Raw genomic sequence first — 27,428 nt, 5'->3', positions numbered from 1 at the left:
CAGTATCTGTAGGGACAAGCTCTGGGATGTGCTGAACGCAAAAGGGATAGATGAAGAGCTAACACGAAAAGTCAGAAAAATGTATGAGGGAAGTGAGAGTTGTGTGAAAGTGGGGAGGGAATGTATTGCATGGTTCAAGCTGGAAAATGGGCTGCGACAGGGAAGTGCACTTTCGTCTTTATTGTTTATTATTGTTATGGATGAAATCCTACAGCAAGTGTCAGATGCAATTGGAAATCATAAAATGAAAGCAGTGCTTTTTGCCGATGACCTGATGTTATGGGGAAATTGCGAGAAGGAGGTGCAAGAGCAGTTAGATGCATGGGAGGCAACGGCAGCACAATATGGAATGCATTTCTCTGCAAAGAAAAGTGAAATAATTGTCACAACAAGGAAGACGAATAGGCCAAATGTGGATATAACTTGTGGAGGGGAAAAACTACAAGTGGTAGAGAACTTCAAGTACCTGGGAAGCGTGATTGAAAGTAAGGGGGGAAACGCAATGGAAATAAATGAAAGGTGCAGAAAAGCAGGGCAGTTCTACAAATGCATTAGGGGGCTTATTTGGAGCAAGGAGGTGCCACAGAAATCCAAGGGAATTATATACCGAACCTACTTTGTCCCCATATTGGCATACGGAAGTGAGACATGGGTAATGCACAAAAGCGACAAAAGTAGAATACAGGCTAGCGAAATGAAGTTCCAGAGGAGCAGGTTGGGTGTAACAAGACAAGACAGATTGCGAAATGTGTATGTGAGGGAAAGACTAAAGGAGGAACCAGTACAGGACAGGATAGAAAAATCAAGACTGCAGTGGTATGGACACATGAAGAGAATGGATGAGGGAAGAATTCCAAAGAGGATGTTTGATCTGCAACTGGAGGCGAAGAGGCCCAGAGGAAGACCAAGAGATAGATGGGTGAAGGGAGTGAAGGAATGTGTGACGAGAAGAGGAGAGAACTGGACGAAGGTGGAAGAGGGGGAATGGTGGAAAGACAGAACACGATGGAGAGGCTTGTGTTCCCGACAGACCCAGCCAGTGGCTGGAAACTGTCCAAGATGATGATGATGATGATAATGGGATGAAAGCGCCAATTTATAGATAATGTGTCCACCGCAAGAGAAGAAAAGAATCTCGAGGTTATACCGAAAATTCAGGAAATGATCGACGGTTTGAGTAACTTTCCCACATCCAACAGAGAAGAATCACCGAAAAGCAGGCGTAAGCATGCGGATATAATTTTCAACAAAAATGGATTGATAAAAGGACATCAATTTCAAGTTAAAGTAGGGCCACAAGAAACATTCAAGACGAAACTGTATTTAGTATTATTAGTTAGAAAATCTGTAGAATAGACAGTTAATTGTGTGATAGAGAATGATATAGTCGAGAGATATGGCAGTGAATATTACAATCCAATATAAATGCTGATCAAAAAGAATGGCGACTCAGATTAGTTTTAGATGCCCTAGCTATCAGTCATGTCATGCAACCTCAGCAAGATCAGTTAGAAAGCTTGGGAGAGCTGTTGAAACAATGTAATGGCACTTGTTATCTTACTGATTAGATATGCCAAGTAGTTATTGCCAGCTGGAGTTGGAGAACAAAAGCCATAAGTTCAGAAACGCTGATTACAGAAATGTAATAGCTTGTGCAGAAACCAGACGGTAGTTATGAGTCGAGGGGCAGGAAAAGGAAGCAATGGTTAAGAAGAGAGTGAGACAGAGTTGTAGCCTATTCCCGATGTTTTTCAAAATGGTTCAAATGGCTCTGAGCACTATGGGACTTAACTTCTGAGGTCATCAGTCCCCTAGAACTTAGAACTACTTAAACCTAACTAACCTAAGGACACCACACACATCCATGCCCGAGGCAGGATTGGAGCGCCTAGGACCGCTCGGCCACTCCGGTCGGCGATGTTTTTCAATCTGTACAATGAGCAAACAGTAAAACAAAACCAGGAGAAATTAGGAAAGGGAGCTGAAGTTTAAGGAGAAAGATAAAAATTTTGGGGTTTACCAATGACATTTTGTGTGTGTGGCTTACGGGCGCTCAACGTCGAGGTCATCAACACCCTGACACACGTTAAAAGAAACGAATGTCGACAAATTTAGTAAAACGGAAGCAGATACGCAAAGAAAGGGGGAAAAGATGAAAAATGCTGTATAAGGTAATGAAACGTAAGGAAAACGAGAAAACAGCGAAAGGACGCCACCGGAAACTGTCACTGGGTGGCCACTTACGTAAAATATGAGCGAGCCAGTCATCCTGTGAACAAATTAAGACTCTCCCCCTAAAATCTTGGTAAAAACATTGTACAAGTCACAGAACTTTAAAACTTTAACCACATGCGTTTGAGTATTTCCTAAAAGAGATGGCATATGCACCGGCAAGTCAGCCGCTTCCCGCTGGTCAAATAAAACGCAAGCCAATAAAACGTAGCGCACAGTGACCTGGACGCCACAAGTACCACACATTGGAGGGTCCTCTCGCCGGAGCAGGAGGCCATGCGTCATAGGACTGTAGCCTATCCAAAGACGAGTGAGGAGAACCTCGTCCCGTCTACGGGGCTGGAAAGAAGTACACCACACTCGCGTTGTGGGCTCGACTAAAAGCCATCGTCGCATGACTCGTGAGCTCAATAGCGAGGTGAGGGCGTGCAGGGGGATGGCACACTGAAAAACTTGCGGATTGAGACATGCCTCCTTGGCTGCGGGATCTGCCCTTTCGTTCCCAGAAATGCCGACGTGCCCTGGAACCCAGCAGAAAGCCCCCTTCTTCCCCAGTCGTTGCCGTTGGAGCAGGGCATCCTGGGTGTTCTGGACTATTTTATCGTCAGAGATGCAAAGGCCTTGCAAGAGCAGTTTTACGGAACGGATAGTCTCTTGAAAAGAGGTTTTAAGATTAATATCTGCAAAAGTAAAAGAAGGGTAAAGGAATTTTTCCGTATTGAATAAGAAATGCTGATAGGATAGGAAGAGAAAGTAATATCTGCTATTTGTTATTTGGGCAGCAAAATAACTGATGATAGCCAAAACTGAGAGGATACGAAATGGAGACTGGCAACACCAAGAAAAGCGTTCTGAAGAAGATTATTTGTTAATATAAATTTAAGTGTAAGGAGGTTTTTCCGAAGGTATTCTACTGCCGGAAAAAAATTAGTACACCTTCTTAGAGGTTTCTGATTCACTCAGGATTTATTGTTGCAACAGTGCATATGGAGTACATGAATTGATTACGTTTAAAGGTCAATAGCACAAGCGGTTCTGAGTACCAAGTATCAACCCATGCTGAAACAGCCACATCAGTAAATGTTGTAGCTTCCACGGGCGGAAATACAGGTACTGACTCTGGCATCCAATCGATAGTACAGATGACGATTACTCTCCTCGGACACATTTCACCACGTCTGCTCGACCTGTGCACGTAGTCCTGTAAGAGCTGTTGGTTGCTGAGTCGCACGAGTCACTTCTCGTCCCATCATGTCGGTTGGAGACAAGTCTGGAGATCGTGCTCACCATGGAAGTTGCTGCACGTCTTGCAGAGCACGTTGAATTTCACGGCCAGTGTATGGGTGAACATTTCCTGTTGGGACAGCATATTACCTTCTAGAATGAGATTTTCACTTTGCAGCGGAGTGAAAATCTCATTCTGGAAACATCCCCCAGGCTGTGGCTAAGCCATGTCTCCGCAATATCCCTTCTTTCAGGAGTGCTAGTTCTGCAAGGTTCGCAGGAGAGCTTCTGTAAAGTTTGGAAGGTAGGAGACGAGGTACTGGCAGAAGTAAAGCTGTGAGGACCGGGCGTGAGTCGTGCTTGGGTAGCTCAGTTGGTAGAGCACATGCCCGCGAAAGGCAAAGGTCCCGAGTTCGAGTCTCGGGCCGGCACACAGTTTTAATCTGCCAGGAAGTTTCATATCAGCGCACACTCCGCTGCAGAGTGAAAATCTCATTCTGGAAACGTCCCCAAGGCTGTGGCTAAGCCATGTCTCCGCAATATCCTTTCTTTCAGGAGTGCTAGTTCTGCAAGGTTCGCAGGAGAGCTTCTGTAAAGTTTGGAAGGTAGGAGACGAGGTACTGGCAGAAGTAAAGCTGTGAGGACGGGGCGTGAGTCGTGCTTGGGTAGCTCAGTTGGTAGAGCACATGTCCGCGAAAGGCAAAGGTCCTGAGTTCGAGTCTCGACCCGGCACACAGTTTTAATCTGCCAGGAAGTTTCATATTACCTTCTTGTTGCAAGAAAGGCGAAAGAACGGGTCTAACAACATCCCGCACTTACCGAGCGCTGGTTAGCATCCCCACCCCCAACAAACACCAAAGCTGAACGAGAGTTGTGGCTTATCTCACAAGGTCTGGGATGGGGCCGGTGTGTAATGGGCAATGAACTCTACGAGACAGCGCTTACTAGGTCTACGACGCACGCGCAGAGGACTATGGACTGCGTGCAGGCAGTATCTTCTTCTATCGCTGAAGACCACGGCACGCCATTCCATCTTCTAAGTTTATCTTCTGACGGCACGTCGATGCTGTGGCGTGAGTGGAAGACGGGCTACAAGTATGCGTGTCCGCAGTCTCACTGCTAATAACCGGTTCGCAAGAGTTCGTGTTGACACATCTGGGCTCACAAGCGCTGCGCTGTGGTAGCTGGACAGTCTGCCACTGGTGCCCTTACAATACGACAATCGGCGCTGCTTGGACGTCCAGAATCTCGTCTGCTTGCGTCACACTATTGCAACACACTGAGCCTTTTACCTGCGAGAATCCCCTTTTAAAGGGTAGACACATCTACATCTACACCTCTATCGGTTCGCCTTCTATTCCAGTCTCGTATAGTTCGTGGAAAGAAGGGTTGTCGGTATGCCTCTGTGTCGGCTCTAATCTCTCTGATTTTATCCTCATTGTCTCTTCGCGAGGTATACGTAGGAGGGAGCGATATACTGCTTGACTCCTCGGTGAAGGTATGTTCTCGAAACTTCAACAAAAGCCCGTAACGAGCAACTGAGCGTCCGTCCTGCAGATACTTCCACTGGAGTTTATCTATCATCTCCGTAACGCTTTCACGATTACTAAATGATCCTGTAACGAAGCGCGCTGCTCTCCGCCAGATGGCGCCCTGTTATTATCTGTTGGCGGACGACGTTGAAACCATTATCAGTACGTATACCATCCACCTTCGGGCTGCACTCAGCCTCGTGATGCCAATTGAGGAGCTAGTCGACCGAATAGTAGCGGCTTCGGTCAAGAATACCATCATAACGACCGGGAGAGTGGTGTGCTGACCCCACGCCCTTCTTTTCCGCATCCTCCACTGAGGATGACACGGCGGTCAGATGGTCCCGGTAGGCCACTGGTGGCCTGAAGACGGAGTGCTTTTTTTATACCATCCACCAGCTGGCATATACTGTCATGGGATCAAAATCGACGTCGTCTTTCCGGGTGTACCAATTTTTTCTGGCAGCGTGTGTGGACTGTATGTAATCTTGATAACAGAATCAAGCTTTTGAAAAGTAGTTCTACAGAAGAACGTTGAAAATTAGTTTGGTAGATTGAATACAGAATGAAGATGTACTGAATCGAACTGGGAAAGCACGAAATTTATGGCGCAACTTGACTCAAAGAGGGGATCGGTTGACAGGACGTGTCCTGAGGTATCAAGGAATTGTGAGTTTGGTAATCGAAGGAAGCAGGGGGGGGGGGGGGGTAAAACTGTAGAGGAAGGCCAAGGCTTGAGTACAGTACAATGTTCGAATGCATACAGGTTGCAGTAACTATATGGAGTTGCAGAGGCTTGCACAGGATGGACTGGCGTGGAGAGCTGCATGGAACCAGTCTTTGAACTGAAGACAACAACAACAATATGCTTTGAATATGTGGTTCGAGCGTAATTTGTTCATTAAAGTTCATGGTTCACTTACGAGATCCGAGAGTGCGATTGAGGTGTCGTTAATGAGGTCTGAATAGTTGGCAGCTCGAAAGAAGGCAGCCAACCGTACGTCGTCGTCGTCAGTGTGGTTGTCGCCCTGTGCCTGGAAACCGAGCGCCTCCGCCATACGGTATGCCTTCTCGCGAGGATTATCAGCCAGCGCCCAGGGGGTCGTCGCTACTCCACTCTGCATGATCACTTGGCTAAAGAGCCCTGTCGAGAAGTTCCAACGAAAATGGATGACTCACATATAATAATCACATGTAATAATCACAAATGAAATTTATACCCTACTGTCCTGCATTGATTGTATGTAATATTCGTAAAAAGATTAAATTTTGTATCATGCTATTATTTCAGGACAGCTACCTGTGTTTCGCGAGCAACAGGTTTTGAGATCGGAGATTCTCGAACAAAAACTTGATAAGAAACAGTAAAAACCAATAAGACTGTTGACTAACACACTTAAAACAGAGTCTGATACCTCACGACTAATGCCTCTGGGTGCGCATCCAATGATCGTTATACGTTTCTTCAAAGCAATTTTGAATTGGTATTTTGGTTGTTTTGGCGGGAGAGGATTTGACTCCGGTTTGTAAATACAGTTATTCGTATAAATACAATTACTTATATATTTGGAGACTGAGTGAAACGTAACATTTTTCAAATAACTAGACTCCGTTCAAATTACCTGTTGCTTTTTGCCGTCTCGCTAAGAATATACAGAAACCAAACTATAATGACGGACTCATGAAAGGCTGCCAGAAGAAAAGAAAAATTACCTAAGTATGATTATTGCAGTAGGCCTTTTAACTTAGTGGGAGACATATAGTGCAAGCCGTTTTCGCCAGTTCAGTAGGAGGTCATATGCATTGAGGAACTGATGATTTCACGCTCGCTGATTGCGAATTGAAGGAAAGGCGATGCAGACGTGTAACACATATAAGCAAAAAGTTCCAAAGGCCGGATATAGAGGCCCTCAAACATCAAGCAGGGTAGAGTTCCAGACAGAGAAGAGTTGCATCCAGCAGCCTCGTATGAACAACGGCGTGCAGCAGATACTGTGTGATTGAGCATTACATTCAAGTAAGCTTGCACAGTAACAAGGACTTGTAAAGCTTGCCTGTACGTACCTTTGGTCTATGGTCACTGATCTAATTCGTATATTTGTCTTCATGTACGTGCTTCTGTTTGTCCCTTCCATGGTGAAGTGTGCAACTGACCCTAAGGTTTCGATTAAGGAAACAGGATCTGGCTGTTCCATGACCTGTGGTCTGTATTACCATACGTTGCTACTCTGTATGCCCGAATCCTGAGAGAGTTATAGGCCGGTGTGGCTATTGTTCTTATTACTGATTGGCCGAATTTATAAAACTGTGTATGTGCTCTTCTCCATGTCCATGGTAAACACGTGAAGAAGCATTAAGGGCAGACCAGTAAGCCAACCCAGAGTCTCATTTCCTTATCGGTCCCATCTCTACCTCCTTAGCCTGATGTGGGACTCATTTTGTACTGTTCCCAATCACAGAGACCTGAAAAATCTCAGCCTGACCCAACTGTTATCTCACTCCTGTGCGCAGCCGCTCGCTTGTCAGAGATGGATGACCTCAAATCCCTCGTCGTCTCTCATCAGGGTGTCAGCTTCTAAGTAAGTACGTAGTGTTACGACAAAGTGAAGAAATACAGTCACATTTAAAAAAAATGGAAACTCGTACTTAAAAAACGTCGCTCTTGACGTATTGTATAGCCAGATGAGGATGCCACTGAATGGAAACATGAAGCAAGACGGTAAGAAAAAAATAAATTTTGTAAACTACATTCATTGATTTACACTACTCAGTCATGCAATTGTTATCCACGGGTATGTTACAGAGATATGTTGAGATACTGAAGTTGTACCAATACAATCTGGGGCTAATGATAATGCATTTCATCTTTTTAATTAGGAGTTATAGAAGTTCTCAGAAAACAAAAATTGGAACACTGTGGACTGCGACGAAGCTTTACTCCTAGAATGTTAACGAAGATAGAAATTTCTTTCTGCAAATTCTGCTTGGAGAGGGGTCTGGATAGATGATTTGTATTGTTAAGAGACGCCGTTGGAGTTATTTTGTAATTTTTGTAATCTTATTGCCCGAGTTTTGGATGAGATTCAGTATTAATGTAATAATCAGTAGTAGGGATAAGTTTTACCGAACTATGAGAATATAACTCACATGTGTAAAAGGGAATTTCGACGTGTTACTGTTCACATTAATGATTCTGGTTACAATCGTACTATCGGCGGTTTGTGGATCGAATGAATCACTGAACTTGTGGAACGAACTTGTGCTTCTGAATTAGCCCTGTCTGGCGAAGTTTTCAAATTAACTTTAAAATACAGTACGACAGCTACGATCCATTAGCCATTGACAGCACCACACTTGAACAACCTGTGAACTTCCTTCCATCTATAAACTATTAAAGAGATTCGAAGAGTAGCATGACTTAACTAAAGAAGTGACCTTTACTATAAGATATTGTTACACCTTGTGAGGAATGCACCTTTCGCATCCAGAGAGAACACATAAGACAGTAATCATAATAGTTAGCTCAATAAGTTACACTCAGATCTTATTATTAAGATTAAAAACTAATAATAATTAAGTCGTCATGTGCTTTGCTAGTTAACGAAATTCCAATACTAGAGTCAACACTACACGTTTCTCGCTGATTTGCCTATTCAGTGATTCTGTCTACTGATACGACATGATTATGTAGTGTGTGTACTGTCTTTATTGTATTCGTTGGTAACAATTGTACTACGTTTATGCTGCACGTTTTAAGATTGGTGGAGGATACAAATCCAGACGGTATCGAATCAAGGTCCATCATAAACGAGCTTCATAGTACAGTAGCAGAAAACAAAGTCAGTTGCACACACTAACTTTTGCTACCAGCTCTCACCTGTACCAAACTGTCAAAGAATAGTGATCCTTTTAGTTAATTTATTGGTGTTGGGCTGCTGCTGTGGACCGAAATCAAACTGGGCTCTCTAAATGGAAGATGAAAAACACCATATACTGTCTCAAGGGGGATATACTATTTGTCTCTTGCTCAATACTGATGTAGAGCCAAGGTACCAGATTTCTGTACGATCCAGGGTTCAATTAACATCTGAAACACTGAGATTAATTTAGAATATTTTTAATAGAAAACTTTAAAAATTTATAAAAAGAATTGAGAAAAATGGGTGGAACTCTAAAGAGAGTGACAGAGTGCATAACAATGGCTGTAAACAATAATGACAAGGAGACTAAACTTCCCAGTTAAGGATTTCACATAAACGCCAACAGTCTGATGCAGAAGGTTATGACACTCGTTTGGTAACTCAAAGGGAAACACAAGTGGAGTAGAGAAGCGCCGAAAAATTTTAATTCCATCTAATGACGTGATATATTTTTTTTCTGTATCTGGTTTAGAAGTCTTATAGTTCTTGAATGAATCCATTTGATTTATACCCTTTATAACTTAAGGGGTGCTCCTCACCTCTGGTCGCTGGTGAAAGGAACAGGTGTGATGTGGAGGCGCCGCCAGCGCTCTCACCAAAAATGGCGACCCTGCTAGGATCCCCACCGAAGCTGGCAATGTTGTTCTGTACCCACTGCAGTGCCAGCACCTGGTCCTTGAGGCCCGCATTGCCCGGGATGTCATCGTTCTGCAGGCTCATGAAACCTATGACATGCCAGCAACACATACATCTCTCAAATGTGTTTTTGTTTATCCAATATACAAGTTCCTTATCATCTAGTTTCTGAATTTTTTGTTCTGAAAAACAAAATAAAAAATTCAACATAGATACAACAGAAAAGTAGCGAGAGGAGCCCAGTTAGCCACAGCTGCCAGATGACTCTTTATGGTTTCTTTGTTTGCTGTACTCAGAGTCATATGTATCAATTTCCTATAGGTGCAGGTTAAAGTTGTTGGATAGGACATGTTAATCTTTAGAATGAAATGCATATGGTTTTTGTTTCATCCAAAACATTAAACTTTTAAATGTGTTTTCTGTTTTACATTAAACCACTTCATGTAATGGAATACTTCATCAGCACATCACCGGCTGTATGTTCCATTTGCTGACAGGTCATTCAAGGACAACACCATAATCAAATTTCACTGTGAGCTTGAAAATTTATTAGACATCTAAAACGTGTCAAATACTGCAGATAAACTGCACACTCACTATCACAATAAATGAATCCAGTTTGTTCTGGACCATACCTAGAGCAGTTTATTCGGATGATAGCAGACTCAAACTTACGAAACGGTCTTTCATGTCCACAGGGAAACAAATCTATGAACAGCCGGCCAGTGTGGCCGAGCGGTTCTAGGCGCTTCAGTCTGGAACCGCGCGATCGCTACGGTCGCAGGTTCGAATCCTACCTCGGGCATGGATGTGTGTGATGTCCTTAGGTTAGTTAGGTTTAAGTAGTTCTAAGTTCTAGGGGACTGATGACCTCAGATGTTAAGTCCTATAGTGCTCAGAGCCATTTGAACCATTTTGAAATCTATAAACGTCAGTGTCATTATACTGTGTCCTCAGAGTTTGATTTTCTTCTCTGCAGTTTTTTGAAAAGTCTCACATTTCGCGTTACGTCCCTACTGTGGAGGAAAGATTTATGTCAGAGTCTTTCACGGCAATGTACTTGATTAAGATCTTCTCAGTCTTGAAGAACATCGTTTGCGATAAAATACTCGAGCGTTCCATTACTGTCTCCACATCGTCGTCAGGCTGGTGTGGTTTCCGCTTATATAGGTATGATTGCAGCAGCCGGCACTAATCATACAGGGCCGAAACGCCGCGTCGCGGAAGGTGACTCGGTTAGCTCTTAGCAGTTCATTCCCGCCGTGGGGCTGACGCCACGTTTGAAACTCCTAAGAAGACGGATGCAACACTTAATTATTGTTTCATTATTTCATTATAGTATGTAAGGTGTGACAACAGTGAAAATTCATCTCCACAACATAAATATCAGGTACTGCTAAGATGTGCACGTCACACTGATGTAATTCCCTTTTCTTAGAGAACCTCTGATAACCTGCATATATTCTTCAATGCTAGATAATATTACCTTCACCAGCCGACTGAGGAGACCATTGTAACATTTTTTGTAGGCAAGATGTCTGGACAAAGCGAACTGCGGATATCGTTTTTCGGTAGAGAGAGATGTTGGCGACTGGGCATGATTGTTGGATTCTAAACGAAGGTAAAAATTGGATTTATTTTCCTTCGATTAAGAAAGTAATCTGGGACTGTGATCTTAAGTCTCTGAAGCTCAAATCTTGCTGTTGTTCAGAACATACCATGTACTGGGCTCTAGCCTGGAAAATGAGTCCTCTCGGCGCAAATATACCGTAATTAGTAGAAACTAAGAACAAAAAATAAACACAATTAAAAGAAAAAACAGGAATAGCCTAACTCTCACCCTTATCAAATATTAATATCCCATTATAGTCATCAGTCTCAAGACCTCTACGATGCAGCTCTTCACACTAGCGTATCTCGTGCAAGTCTTTTCATATTCTTACATTTTTCTTCGTCAATGGTCGAAGACGTATCGATGGCAGAGACCGTAAATTTCGTAGTTTAGCGGCCCCGTCAGAAGCGGAAGTAACTGCGGAACATAACCGCCAGACACGCATTTCAAACGCCTGGGGAACTACGAAAATGGCGATGTAACCGCCAGCGGTGTAGATGGAAATAAATTCTCTGCGGGCAGCCATTTCAAGAAGGTCCACGTCAGCTATGCTATGCCACCGTCTTCCTTCTACGACCACCACTGGACACAGTCAATCTCCTCTGCTGGACTTGCCCAGTGCCTTGCCTTGTCATGCTCTACTCCCACAGGAGTTCGCCAGCAGAGTTCGACTGTGGATGATAGGCCCGGAAACATTTTCACCCGATAGATACTCTACCGATGTCTGGGTCGTATGGTGCCCTCTGTACTTTCTTACGTTATTATCAAGTGCCACTAATTGAATCCTGTGATAGACACTGATCTTCTGTAACTTCGTCAGTTCCTTCCACTTTTTGATGAATAACAAATACTGTAATTGAAACAATGTTTACTCGTTACTGCAGGTTTCATAACATATGTATGTGCAGCACCCTACATCCAGTTGAACCTCTTTATTGTGTTCAAGCTTTGGCCCGTACATTATTTTTACATGCACAATTCCTTTACCAGTGTCTTGATGCCTGTTCATTAATATCTCTCAAATCCATAGAACCAACTCAATGTACCCATTGAATTTTCAGCGCTCTTCTGTACCACCGTATTTAAAATATTTTATTATCTCTCGTTGTTCGTTTATGTTCGACGTCAACGTGAAAATAACCACTCACAGCACTAGCAGTGGAGGGTAAATGAAGCGTGTCGCGGTTTGGGGGAGAGGACACGGAGAACAGTGCAGTCGTTGTCGTTACACATAAACGGAGCGATTTATCTGACATCCAAAAGGACATGATCACTGGCTTTCGGACCAATAGTTGGAAGCATTTTGGAAACAGTGAAGTTTGTAAACTGCCGTGGTTAAAGCATACCGTGCATGGTAAAATGGTCTATCCAAAACTGGAGTCAAAGCAACTGTGGCGCACCACGGGCCATAGATGAATGGAGTAAACGACGGCTGCGGAGATGCGTACAGGCGAGTAGACTTGCAACTGTTGAGCAACTAACCGCCCAGATGAACCAAGGGGCTACCAACAGTTTCCCCTCAACGACGATTCAGCGAACGTTGCTGCATATGGGTTCTCCGCAGCTGGTGCCTGAATTTGTGCACCAATACTACCTACTGGTGATCGGTCACGAAGGCTGGAACTTGCACGCCAATTCCGCAAATGGACATCCTTTTTAGAAGTTTCACGTTTTATGTAGCATCGGACAGATGGCCGTTGGCGTCTGTGGCAAGAAACGACTGAAAGCAAACATCCTTCAACAATCGTCGGATGCGTCCAGGAGGGAGGATGGAGCGTTACAGTCTTGGTAATGTGACTGGACAGTGTATATAAAAAATCTTTCAGGAAGGACTTCGTAATAAGACTGTCTAAATTAGGAACTACGATTATAAACTTCAATTTTTCGTGGCGCTCCAGAGGAATTATCCGAAATCGGAAAGAAAATTACCGTCCAACTGTACACTTCTTCTCACGAGCCAAAACATTATGACCGCTGGTCACAGCGAAACCGAATGAGTTCTGATGTGCTTGTAGGCGTGCGAGGCGATAAGGATGTATATAAACAAAGCAGACACGAATGGGGAATCATTCTACAGACACTGCTGGACGCACATTGCGAAGTCCAGTGATATATCGCGGTCGTTCACGTGCGTATATTGAAAGTACGAGTAGGCGACGAGATATTGGACATCCACACCAACAGAGAACTTTGGGGTTGGGCCATCCCCTCCCCTTACAAGTGGGATTTATTGTAGATCGGCGGCCGCTGTGACCGAGCTGTTCTAGGCGCTTCAGTCTGGAACCGCGCGACCGCTAAGGTCACAGGTTCGATTCCTCCCTCGGGCATGGATGTGTGTGATGACCTTAGGTTAGATTTAAGTAGTTCTAAGTTCTAGGCGACTGATGACCTCAGATGTTAAGTCCCACAGTGCTCAGAGCCATTTGAACCATTTTTGTGGTAGATCAGGCTACAGAGTACAATGCTGCTGCAGGCAATTAATTGGAGGGCAATTTTCTTTCCGATTTCGGATAATTCCTCTGGAATCCCCACGAGAAATTTATGATCAGAGTCTCTAATTTAGACAGTCTTTTTTGAAATGTTTTTTATGTACAGTGTCGAGTCACATTTCCCAGACCGTAACGCTCCAGCCTCCTTCCTGGACCCTTTCAACGATTGTTGCAGGATGTTTGCTTTCAGACGTTTCACGCCATACACGCCCCTTTCGCCAGACACCATTACGTGTTTCCATGTTGACTCAACGAAATTGTGCAGTGGCCACGGGATCAACGAGACTGGCCCGTGTATGAATACAAATATGTCACCTGGTCGAATAAACCACGTTTCTTTTTTATAGAAGTTCGGTAGTCCTGTCTGGATAGTCATCTTCCCGGCGAACAGCAGCTGGAAACGTAAACCGCGCCACGGACGCAGGCCTGTGAGAGTAGTATTATGGTGTGGGGAACATTCATGTAGGTTTCCATGGAAAGTGTGGTAATAATCGAAGGCTCCATGACAACTGTGGACTACGTGAACATTATTGTGCTCTACCTGCAGCCTTTCATACTTCATGTCTTCCCCGACAAGGATGGCCCCTTCTAATAGGATAGCTGTCCGTGTCACAAGGCCAAAATCATGCCACTGTGATTTGAGGAACGTCATAGTTAATTCACGGTCGTGTCTTGTCTACTAAATTCACCTGATCAGAAAACAAGAGAATTCATTTAGGACGCCATAGGTCGCCAACTCCGCCACACAAACAACCGATCCTATTTTACGGGAATTCCAAGCCCTGTGCATAGAAGTCAGCTGCCAGACACTTCCAAAAACTAGACACACCCAAAAACCTACCAAGGAGGTTTTAATGGCATGTCCTGCAGAATCATTGCGTTCCAAGAATTGACCAAGATGCTATTATGCAGGTGGTAAAAATGTACATCGGTGTATACAATGTGCGACTGGACCCTGGTGACCACTCACGTCTTGATAGTGTATGGTTTTGAGTTTACATGCAGCTCTAATTTTTTCTGCGAGTTCTATTACTTTCTTAAGTTAGTTTTACGCTTGTTTTCTTCTCTGTCTCAGTCTGACTGCACTTCCCATCTTCTTATATGTACTATTTCTATATAAAACGTCGGAGGAGTTTATCTGAACTTTATGTAGATCGTTTTTAGCGTGTTGAATACGGATTTTTTGCTTGTACGAGTATCTTAAAATTCCGTGGGTAATTCTTTTTGCTGGGAGTTTGTGGATGCTCCCCTAAGACTTTAATGCTGTTTTTCGAATCTCAGCGGCGATGTCGAATAATTTTTCTATTGTTTCATTGGATTTTAGTTTGTATCCATCTGTTCTCTCCCAGCATATCTCCCACATCACCTCCTTGTAGGAGCAACACGTTTCCGTTCGAAGGCTGTGCAGTCCAGAATCGGTATGCTGATCAGGCAAAACTGCCGTGAGGATTCTACATCTACATCTACATCTACATGGATATTCTGCAAATCACATTCAAGTGCCTGGCAGAGGGTTCATCGAACCACCTTCACAATTCTCTATTATTCCAATCTCGTATAGCGCGCGGAAATAATGAACATCTATATCTTTACGTACGAGCTCTGATTTCCCTTATTTTATCGTGGTGTTCGTTCCGCCCTATGTAGGTCGGTGTCAACAAAATATTTTCGCATTGGGAGGAGAAAGTTGGTGATTGGAATTTCGTGAGAAGATTCCGTCGCAACGGAAAACGCCTTTCTTTTAATGATTTCCAGCCCAAATCCTGTATCATTTCTGTAACAGTCTCTCCCATATTTCGCGATAATACAAAATGTGCAGCCTTTCTTTGAACTTTTTCGATGTACTCCGTCAGTCCTATTTGGTAAGGATCCCACACCGCTCAACAGTATTCTAAATGAGGACGGACAAGCGTAGTGTAGGCAGTCTCCTTAGTAGGTCTGTTACATTTTCTAAGTGTCCTGCCAATAAAACGCAGTCTTTGGTTACCATTCCCCACAACATTTTGTGTGTGTTCCTTCCAATTTAAGTTGTTCGTAATTGTAATACCTAGGTATTTAGTTAAATTTACGGCATTTAGATTAGACTGTTATCGTGTAACCGAAGTTTAACGAGTTCCTTTTAGCACTCATGTGGATGACTTCCTACTTTTCGTTATTTAGAGTCAACTGCACTTTTCGCACCATTCAGATAGCTTTTCTAAATCGTTTTGCAGTTTGTTTTCATCTTCTGATGACTTTATTAGTCGATAAACGACAGCGTCATCTGCAAACAACCGAAGACGGCTGATCAGATTGTCTCCAAAATCGTTTATATAGATAAGGAACAGCAAAGTGGCTATAACACTACCTTGGGGAACGCCAGAAATCACTTCTGTTTTACTCGACGACTTTCCGTCAATTACTACGAACTGTGACCTCTCTGACAGGAAATCACAGATCCAGTCACATAACTGAGACGATATTCCATAAGCACGCAATCCCATTACGAGGGGCTTGTGTGGTACAGTGTCAAAAGTCTTCCGGAAATCCAGAAATACGGAATTGATCTGAAATCCCTTACCAATAACACTCAACACTTCATGTGAATAAAGAGCTACTTGTGTTTCACAGGAAAGATGTTTTCTAAACCCATGTTGACTGTGTGTCAATAGACCGTTTTCTTCGAGGTAATTCATAAAGTTCGAACACAATATATGTTTAAAATCCTGCTGCATGTCGACGTTAACGATACGGGCCTGTAAATAAGTGGATTACTCATACTACCTTTCTTGAATATTGGTGTGACCTGTGCAACTATCCAGTCTTTGGGTACGGATCTTTTGTCGAGCGAACTGTTGTATATGATTGTTAAGTATGGAGCTAATGCATCAGCATACTCCGAAAGGGACCTAACTGGTATACAGTCTTTTGAGGCAATCATGCACCAAGTTGAAGATATCCGGTTGGTAAAATACCGTGTCCAGCTGAGTGAAGAGATCCGTAACTGCCTCCTGCACATACCTGTCCGACAGGAGTCGTCGACTCTACAAGGCCTTCATTTAGGGACTGAATGCGTGTTATTCACACTGGGAGATGCGGATGCTCGAGCGTCTCCCACTTGTCTTGGCGGAACTTCTGCTTCCCTCCCAGGCCTTGTGTCCAATCGCGACCAGCACGAAACTTGGCACACCATTCCACTACGGTGTTTTTCGGGAGACATCTCCCCTATACAAATTCTTCATTCTCCCATGGAGGTCTACCGGCGTTTGCCCTTCGGCAGCTAAGAAAAATAACAGCACATTGCTCCCGTTTGAATGCATTTGGTAATAACGTCGTCATAGTTCACATACTTGCATTTACCGCACGCACGTCGAAAAGACACAAATACCTACACGTCGGTTTTTATATACCCGCATCGGAACAACGCTCTCTAACGGAAACACACTACTGGCCATTAAAATTGCTACACCACGAAGATGACGTGCTACAGACGCGAAATTTAACCGACAGGAAAAAGATGCTGTGATATGCAAATGATTACCTTTTCAAAGCATTCACACAAAGTTGGCACCGGTGGTGACACCTACAACGTGCTGACAAGAGGAAAGTTTCCAACCGATTTCTCACACACAAACAGCAATTGACCGGCGTTGCCTGGTGAAACGTTGTTGTGATGCCTCGTGTAACGAGGAGAAATGCGTACCATCACGTTTCCGACTTTGATAAAGATCGGATTGTAACCTATCACGATTCCGGTTTATCGTATCGCAACATTGCTGCTCACGCTGGTCGAGATTCAATGACTGTTAGCAGAATATGGAATCGGTGGGTTCAGGAGGGTAATACGGAACGCCGTGCTGGATCCCAACGGCCTCGAATCACTAGCAGTCGAGATTACAGGCATCTTATCCGCATGGCTGTAACGGATCGTGCAGCCACGTCTCGATCCCTGAGTCAACAGATGGGGACGTTTGCAAGGCAACAACCATCTGCACGAACAGTTCGACGACGTTTGCAGCAGCATGGACTATCAGCTCGGAGACCATGGCTGCGGTTACCCTTGACGCTGTATCACAGACAGAAGCGCCTGCGACAGTGTACTCAATGCTAACCTGGGTGCACGAATGTCAAAACGTCTTTTTTTGGATGAATCCAGGTTCTGTTTACAGCATCATGATGGTCGCCTCCGTGTTTGGCACATCGCGGTGAACGCGCATTGGAAGCCTGTATTCGTCATCGCCATACTGGCGTATCACCCGGCGTGATGGTATGGGGTGCCATTGGTTACACGTCTCGGTCACCTCTTGTTCGCATTGACGGCACTTTGAACAGTGGACGTCACATTTCAGATGTGTTACGACCCGTGGCTCTACCCTTCATTCGATCCCAGCGAAATTCTACATTTCAGCAGGATAATGCACGATCGCATGTTGCAGGTCCTGTACAGGCCTTTCTGGATACAGAAAATGTTCGAATGCTGCCCTGGCCAGCACATTCTCCAGATCTCTCGCCAATTGAAAACGTCTCGTCAATGGTGACCGAGTAACTGGCTCGTCACAATACGCCAGTCACTACTCTTGATGAACTGTGGTATCGTGTTGATACTGCATTGGAAGCTGTACCTGTACACGCCATCCAAGCTCTGTTTGACTTGTAAGTAGGGTGTTTATGTTTTCTTATTGGCAACGTTACGTAGCGCTCTGTATGAAAATCACTGGCTGTGCTGTGTGCAGTCTGTGGCTAGTTTGCATTGTTGTCTGCCATTGTAGTGTTGGGCAGCGGCAGCTGGATGTGAACAGCGCGTAGCGTTGCGCAGTTGGAGATGAGCCGCCAGCAGTGGTGGATGTGGGGAGAGAGATGGCGGAGTTTGGAAATTTGTAAGACTGGATGTCATGAACATGTATATTATGGTTTTTCAACACTATTAAGGTAAATACACTGTTTGTTCTCCATTAAAATCTTTCATTTGCTAACTATGCCTATCAGTAGTTAGTGCCTTCCGTAGTTTGAATCTTTTATTTAGCTGGCAGTAGTGGCGCTCGCTGTTTTGCAGTAGTTCGAGTAACGAAGATATTTAGTGAGGTAAGTGATTTGTGAAAGGTATAGGTTAATGTTAGTCAGGGCTATTCTTTTGTAGAGATTTTTGAAAGTCAGATTGCGTTGCGCTAAAAATATTGTGTGTCAGGTTAAGTACAGTCTCGTATACAATTCTTCAAAAGGGGACGTTTCATATGTCGACCCTTAGCCGAGGATACCTCACTGGAATCTTCTGATTTTTTCTTGTAGTTTGTGTAATTAGTGTAGATTCTGTTTATTGCTATTGCGTAATTGTGGAGAGAATCTCCTTTGTAGTTGCAGTCTTTCATTGTTGTACAGTAAAACAGTTGTGGCATGCAAGTATATTTGCACCAAGTATTTCGCAGCTTCGCTTGCAATTAACTAGATATTATTTTCAGTGCTATGTTAATGTCTTCCCCTATTTTTGCTCTTCAAATTGTGTTTTTCTGTGTTGTCGTGTGAAATATTGTGACAATAATGGCGTGTGAAAAACGTAACACTAGGCTCCAAAGTAAACTGAGAAATGACAGTGAAGACGAAAGCAGTGTGTTAACGCCACCATGTAATGATTTAACTAATATTCAAAGTAGTAATTTGGTAACTGTGCATAGGGAAATGGAGCGGGCGTCAAATAATGGTGTAGGCAGTGAAATAGGTAGTAAACAGAGAAGCATTATCGATCGATCGGTCGGCAACAGCTCGCCTCAGGAATCGGGAATGACAGAACACAATATTTCAAATACTGTAGACTCAGGTTTTGGGTTCTCACCGTTTTCTCAAATGAGTCAAGACACATTTTCCGCTTGTCAAAATGTGAATGTTGCCAGTGCAAATTCACTGCCGAAAAGCACTGAGGAACATGTTTCAGACACCAGTGCATTGTTATTACAATTAATGCAACAAATGGGACAAAAGCTTCAAAAGTTAGACACAATGGAACAAAATCAGAGACAAACACAGCAACAGTTAGACACAATGGAACAAAATCTTCAAAAGTTAGACACAATGGAACAAAAGCTTCAAAAGTTAGACTCAGTGGAACATAAGCTTGAACAAACACGTGAAGATTTAACTACTGAGTTACATAATACTGAATCGAAATGTCAAAAAGTCTGTAATGATGTAAAAACACAAATTTGTGAGCATTTTCAACCTATTTTTTCGCGGCATGAAAATGCATTACAGAATCACGAAGCAGCCATAAAAGAACTCCAAACTATTGTTCATGAAAATCACGACACCTTGCAAGCTAAAATTGACTCAGTTGCATCTGCCGATTTGGTTACACAACTTGCAAAAACTCAAGAAAACTTAAAGGACACAGTAGATACGATTTCAACACAAATGGACACTCTGATACTTGGTTCAGAAAAACACACCGAGGAAATAAGTACACTATTGGAAAAAGTAGGCGAACTTTCGGATCAGTTCACTAACTTATCTGCAAAGGTAGATGATGATCTGAATGACACAAGACCTGTAGCCATCACTGACACAGAAGAGTGTGAACAAATTAGGAAATTCAAACAAAATCAGAATCAAATTAATACGCAACACCAAAGAGAAATCCGGGAAGTACAAGATCAGCTGACACAGGTAATACAAGAATTACGTATTTCAGAGGCCACTCGCGCTCCAATACGGGAAGAGGACATAGAAATACGGAACAGCCACAAAATAATAACTCAGGGCACTTCGGAAATTATGAAAGAAATTGGCAAGGTACACCGAATTTTGAGATGGAACCGCCGACACGACGTAACAATGACCGATATGCTACTCGCCGACTCGATGATTTTGACTATAAGCTGTTCATTACTATACGTAAATTCAAAACGTTTCAGAATTCTGCCAACGACATTCATCCACAAGCGTGGCTCCATCAATTCTCTCATTGTTTTCCTCCCAACTGGTCATTGGAGCACAGGTTAGAATTTATGTGTGGCTACTTGGAGAATGAACCAGCTGTAAGAATGCGATCGGTCATTCACGATTGTCACAGTGAAGGTGATTTTTATCATGCCTTCCTCTCAGCATATTGGTCTCAAGCTACACAAGACCGAGTAAAACATAGCATCATGATGATGAAATGCTTTGAACAATCTGAATTTTCCAGTCTTGTCACATATTTTGAAGACATGTTGCATAAGAATCAATATCTTTCAAACCCATACAGCCCTTCAGAACTCATCCACATTTGCTTAATCAAATTGCCTGCACATTTACGACATATTATTTTAGCAGGACGTAGCAAAGACTACATTGAAGCTTTTCAGGGACTGTTACAAGAACTGGAAATTGACATTGACAGTTGTGGAAATCGCGGAACGCGAAAACAGGAACACAACAATTACAGGTCACATCCGTCACAATTCCGTGACAAAAGAAATAATAACTGGACACGACAAGTCTATTCTTATAACGTAAATCGTGACCAAAACAGACACCATCCGTATGACAACCGTTGGCAGAATAATAGTTATAGAGAAAGATCGCTTTTTCATAGTAATGAATGTGACAGAGACAACCATAGAAACAGACAATATGGGATCCAAAATAATTATTATCAAGGGAGACAGAATAACTTCAGACGCAACGGTCCACCACGCAGTTACGATTCCGGGAGAAATTCTCCACCACATAACCGACAAACAAGAAACTATGTAAACTACCGACAAAACGACAGATCTGAATTCCATCAGAACTGGCGAGCTTCAAACAGGGCAGGGCCTTCTCGGCAAGGCGAATTTGTAGAAGTTAGGTCTCCTAATCCCAGTAACGACGCGCGCCAACAAAGGAACAGACAATGACTCGCACCGCAGGCTGCCGCGTGCGCCGGCTGGCTCAGAGAAAAATAACATAGACGCTAACCTTGAGAAAAATTCCAAGATTCCTTACCGACGTATACCACATGATAATTGCGTTAAAGTTGAAATTCTGCGCACTAGGAGCAAAGGGTTACACCACATTTCACATGTAAAACCATTTATTGAGAGATAATCTGTTTTTTATTTAGTCTTTGCTATAAAATTTTTCACTTCACGTTACTAGTACTCTTTGTCACACTTACAAACTGTTAATATGCAACTATGTTTTAAAGCTAACTAACTATCCAGTCAAGAGCATAGGTAACTTACAAAAGTAATTGCGAATGCATTGTTATAGTGAACAGACGACACAGTGGTTAGTTTATGTGACAGCTACACGATTTTATCACGACACTACTAATGAGTGACAATTTACATGTTGCTTTTGCGGTGTATCTGTTTTATATTTGCACAGTTTTCTGTATTATTCTGGAAAGTAAAACATGTTCTAGTAGTAACTTTTGTGGTATAGCTACAATGAGACAACCTTTTCCGTAGCACAACAATACGTTACAGCACAGTACTTTCTTCATCATGGCAATAAGCGTAATAACTAAGATATCTATATGCAAAGCATTTCACTTTTGTTTATCATGAGGTAAGTACATTGGCTTCTGCAGAACTTAGCTTTTGGAGGGAAATAACTACGACATTTCCACAGAGATTATCTTACAACAAGATGCACATTTAGCGCTACAGGACATGCATTTCAGTGATTAATTTTGTACTTAAACATTTATTTTTAAAGATTTTTGAATTACAAAGAAAGTTTTCCGTGATACATTTCATTCCATTGCTGTAATCTGTAACACCTGAGGGTATAATTACATTAATCCTCAGGGGGGTACACGCTTACTTTGTGTATCATGTGTTTGGCAAGCACAACGAGCCCTAGCTAATATGGTATTTGCTTACACAACTTTACACATCGGTACCATATTTCTCTAACACATAATTACACAGCTATCTTATCATTTAACTGAGAAAGAGAAACTTTTTTTACTACGTCAGTGACACATGTTTACGCAATTACACAGTTGGATAACTTCACACTTATGAAATAGTATTTTGTTTGTACTTTGTGAACTGTTCATATTTTTTCGGAACCATTGTGATATTATGAGAGCTTAGAATGATATATTTGGTATGGGATCATGATTTTTAAAGTACGTTTGAGGTAGATGACACTATTGAAATGAGCAGAGAATTTTCTTTAGGTTTTGAAATTATTGCAGAAAGCTACGACGTTTTTGAGATTTGACTGAGGTGTTATGATGTTATTATTACGACGACGATGTGTATTATGTTGCTGAGGTATGTTTATGATTAATAGGCTGATGCTATATGAGTTATTAGATTATGCTATGTATCTGTTATGATGAAATATTGAAGAAGTGTTGACAAATATGTATATGTGTAATAAGGTAAGGAATAATGAGTAGTGGTTAGGGACTCTGATTTGTGAAAAAGGTTGTTGGGAACCAAGAATCGTACTTATGAGTTATGAAATGTATGTAAATGCATGAATGTATCACAATGCCGATGAAAATTTTTTGGACACTGTTATATCAATAGGATTTTGTTTCTACAGATTTGTAACGCAAATTCTTGACCTGTGAAATATTTTTATATGAGACTGTCACTGTAGCGGAAACTGCTGTCGTAAATATTTCCGTAAGAAAGTTAAGTGACCACCTGCACGTAATGCGTCGTGGGCACCCAGCTGTGTCAGATGCCTGGAGAACAAGCCATTAGTGTGTGCCTTTTCAGAGACATAGGTAGAAAAAAAAGGGAGGCCATTATCCTCGCTATTGACATTCCTTTTTAGAAAGCATTGCAAATACGACACACTCAAACTTGAAAACATATGATTATACTGTGGAGCTCTTAATTTATGATATTTACTAAAATGCCTAATGAAACGATGAGAAACATTTCATGGCTATTGTCTTGCTAGTTGAGAGAAATGCCATATGGCTTGCTTTATGTATTTATTTACTCATTTTGTTTAATATCAAGTTTCTAGCTGCAGCACCATTGGTTAAAATAAAATTTAATAGATGTGCTAATATAAATATTTTATGCCTACAGATCCAGTAAATAATTTTATGATCTATTCAAAAAAACGAAGGAGCATAAAAAGAAATTTCCCTTCACAGGAATTGCATACGGAATTTTCTTTTCAACTACTTGGTAATTTTTTTGGTAGAATAACTTCTTGTGGTGCACCACTTTAATTACATAGACATTAAGATGTGAATATACATTTCCCTTGTCTGCATTATTGTCTTTAGTGTAATGTTTTTTTCTGCTTGAGCTATGTCATGTTTAGATATAAGTTATTTCATTCACTGCTGCTGTTTGCCAGGCATAATGTTACTGAATTTGACTTTGTATTACGCTGTTACGCCAGTTTTACTACGGATTTATTTTTCTTGTTTGCTGCACAGTGCCTTATATTAGTTGTAATATTGCAATTGCTTTGCCAATTTGAATTTTTTGTCATTGATGTTTGTGTTAATTGTTTTGTGCTGCTGCATTGCCTCGTCCCTTAGTTTAGCATCTCAGCTCAGTAGATTTAAGTTAGCTTAAGATGGGGTAGGCCATATAAGAGAACAAGTTGTGATGAATTGGAAGAAATACATTGAGAAGCTATAAGAAAATGATTTGGCCAAAACAGTATTTTGAAAGAGGATATGAACCAAAAAAGTAGGGTTTTGCGACAACAGGTTTAGGTAGGAATTTCTTGGAAATAAATGATGAAGTAAGATAATGGAAAATAAATAATGAGGTAAGAAATATGTGAACATATAAATACAGAAAGCATGCTTGAATAGGATTTTTTTGGTGGAAACAAATGTTGAAATAAGACGAAAGATCTATGGAATGAAGTTTTGGGTTGGACTGCAGTACCAAATGTTACACTGAAAACAAACCCTGTCCTTTCCTTTTGTGTTATCCCACTATATGTTTGTGTACCCTTGTGTATTTGTGTTTTTCCTGTCTTTATGTGTTTATCTGATGAGAGCTATGTTGTAGAATTTTTCTAATACTATGTTATTTACTTTGTAAAGATGTTTAGACATTATTTATTCTGTTTTGTTGCTCACATGTGAAGGTGATGTTTCAAAAGTTCTTCTGATTTTTATTTATGTACTTATGTCATAATTCCTGTAACACTGATGTATATGTGTATTTGTATTCTTTTGTAAAGTCTGTATTACTACAAATGATATCTGTATTGTTATGTTCTTTAATGATGTATTTTGTACCTTTGTTACTGTATTCTCATGTTATAATATTGTAATTGACACCAGTTCATCAAATTAAGTAACTTGTAAGCATTCATTTCATTACACACGTTTCTGTTGGTCACAGTATATGGACAACATGTGAGAAGTAGGGACTATTAGTGTTTGGACGTGTGTTAATAAGTCAGCAAGGGACTGATTAACAGCGTTGCTGGTTCTAAGGACAATTCCAAACTTTGTGAGTGCACAAGTGGTTGTTTATGGACTTGCGATATTGTCTGCAGGACTTCTAAAGACAATTCCAAAAACTTTGTGAGTGTACAAGTGGTGGTTTATGGATTTGCTATATTCTCCGCAAGACTCTTCGATGGTGAATGTGCACCTGCACAGTCGCAACAAATGGCTGCTGGCTGTCTCCACAAGGACTGCAGTGGGTCTGCACCTCTGGTGGCCCACCAATACTACACTCTCTACCAGGACTACAGTGGGTCTGCTCTGTGATGACCTACCTACCAATCTTCTTCAAAACGTCGAATGACTCTGCTGTGGGTTTGCTCTGTTGTGGCCCATTACCTGTCAGCATGTCAAGAGTCAGCACTGTCTTTCCGTTGGAAGGACAACACTACTTCTTCAAGACCGCATGGAAATCCACTACTTCTGTGTGCATTGACTTTTACTGATCAGACTGTGATGAATGATCAGGACTGTCTTTATGGACTGTGAGAAAATTTTAGCTTTTGACCAACATTGTATTAATAAGTGTGTGCATTGGATATCTTTGTTATTGTAATTATGAAAAATTTTATTAAATCATTATTGGCCACTGCCCAAAATAATTTGTAAAATTTTTTGTGGGGAGCATGGGGGCTATGTAAGTAGGCTGTTTATGTTTTCTTATTGGCAACGTTACGTAGCACTCTGTATGAAAATCACTGGCTGTGCTGTGTGCAGTCTGTGGTTAGTTTGCATTGTTGTCTGCCATTGTAGTGTTGGGCAGCGGCAGCTGGATGTGAACAGCGCGTAGCGTTGCGCAGTTGGAGGTGAGCCGCAAGCAGTGGTGGATGTGGGGAGAGAGATGGCGGAGTTTGGAAATTTGTAAGACTGGATGTCACGAACATGTATATTATGGTTTTTCAACACTATTAAGGTAAATACATTGTTTGTTCTCTATTAAAATCTTTCATTTGCTGCCGGCCGAAGTGGCCGTGCGGTTATAGGCGCTGCAGTCTGGAACCGCGAGGCCGCTACGGTCGCAGGTTCGAATCCTGCCTCGGGCATGGATGTGTGTGATGTCCTTAGGTTAGCTAGGCTTAACTAGTTCTAAGTTCTAGGGGACTAATAACCTCAGAAGTTGAGTCCCATAGTGCTCAGAGCCATTTTCTTTCATTTGCTAACTATGCCTATCAGTAGTTAGTGCCTTCCGTAGTTTGAATCTTTTATTTAGCTGGCAGTAGTGGCGCTCGCTGTTTTGCAGTAGTTCGAGTAACGAAGATTTTTGGTGAGGTAAGTGATTTGTGAAAGATATAGGTTAATGTTAGTCAGGGCTATTCTTTTGTAGGGATTTTTGAAAGTCAGATTGCGTTACGCTAAAAATATTGTGTGTCAGGTTAAGCACAGTCTCGTATACAATTCTTCAAAAGGGGACGTTTCAGACTCAATGCCCAGGCGTATCAAGGCTGTTATTACGGCTAGAGGTGGTTGTTCTGGGTACTGATTTCTCAGGATCTATGCACCCAAATTACGTGAAAATGTAATCACATGTCAGTTCTAGTATAATATATTTGTACAATGAATACCCGTTTATCATCTGCATTTGTTTTTGGTGTAGCAATTTTAATGGCCAATAGTGTATTTTATTCGCCCCTCATATATGAATATAAGATATGACTACAAGATTTTTACAGACGTAGAGGCCTTATGGTTTGATAATTATGTTTTAGAGTTTATTTTTGTATTGTGTGCGTGAATTTCTATAGAGAAATTCTCTGTTGCATTTTTTTATTTCTTTCACAGTACGTTCAAGGAACTCGCATAGTTATATTGAGTACGGATCTCCCTCGAATCAACCATACTTTGCGGACAATTTTTGTGTGTCGTGGTTACTGCACATGAACCGAGTTCGGTTTTAGGAGGATATATGTAAACCAAGCTTTTGAGCGTATTAACTATCCGAAAAATGTCATATTACAGCCTTATGCTACTGGTAAAATTATTTACACAACCTTTTCAGTCGTCTGACCGCCATCTACTTCGTAAAAGTACTCACAGCAACATGTGATATTGCTGAAAGACTTGGCATAAACGTAATCACTGTACATGCTTGCTGGCAGCGGTGGTGATAAATCCATTAACAATACACTGTAACCATATTTTAATAGAAATTGCGTCGAAAATCTATAAAAACTGTGCTACGAAGAGTACACATTCATAAGAGGATTGCAGTTTTAACGTGAGTGTGTATACTCCTTACCACGGTTCTTAAAGATCAACGACGTAATTTATATTGCGATATGATGACAGTGTATTGTCTATGTTTTTATGAACTGACAATAAGTAGTTTATATTTCGTCTAACATGAAGCTGTGAATAATTTATGAACTTGATGATGGTCAGACGACTGGAACTAGT

At 41.9% G+C, this 27,428-nt stretch overlaps 1 protein-coding gene across 1 annotated transcript in view; it reads right to left on the bottom strand.

Annotated features, from left to right (window-relative positions):
• The window catches only part of LOC126095550 (juvenile hormone esterase-like), a 99,565-nt gene that overhangs the window by 34,603 nt on the left and 37,534 nt on the right, over positions 1–27,428 (bottom strand). Inside the window, exons 4-5 of the mRNA XM_049910329.1 lie at positions 9,448–9,633; positions 5,912–6,132 (exon numbers count right to left, since the gene is read on the bottom strand). Coding sequence (XP_049766286.1) covers positions 5,912–6,132; positions 9,448–9,633 — 407 coding nt within the window. The remainder of the gene's footprint in view (positions 1–5,911; positions 6,133–9,447; positions 9,634–27,428) is intronic.

The sequence above is a fragment of the Schistocerca cancellata genome, chromosome 8 (assembly GCF_023864275.1).
Source record: "Schistocerca cancellata isolate TAMUIC-IGC-003103 chromosome 8, iqSchCanc2.1, whole genome shotgun sequence".
NCBI lineage: Eukaryota > Metazoa > Arthropoda > Insecta > Orthoptera > Acrididae > Schistocerca > Schistocerca cancellata.
The sequence above is the reverse complement of the archived record's forward strand: the minus strand, read 5'-3'. Positions and strand labels throughout refer to the sequence as shown.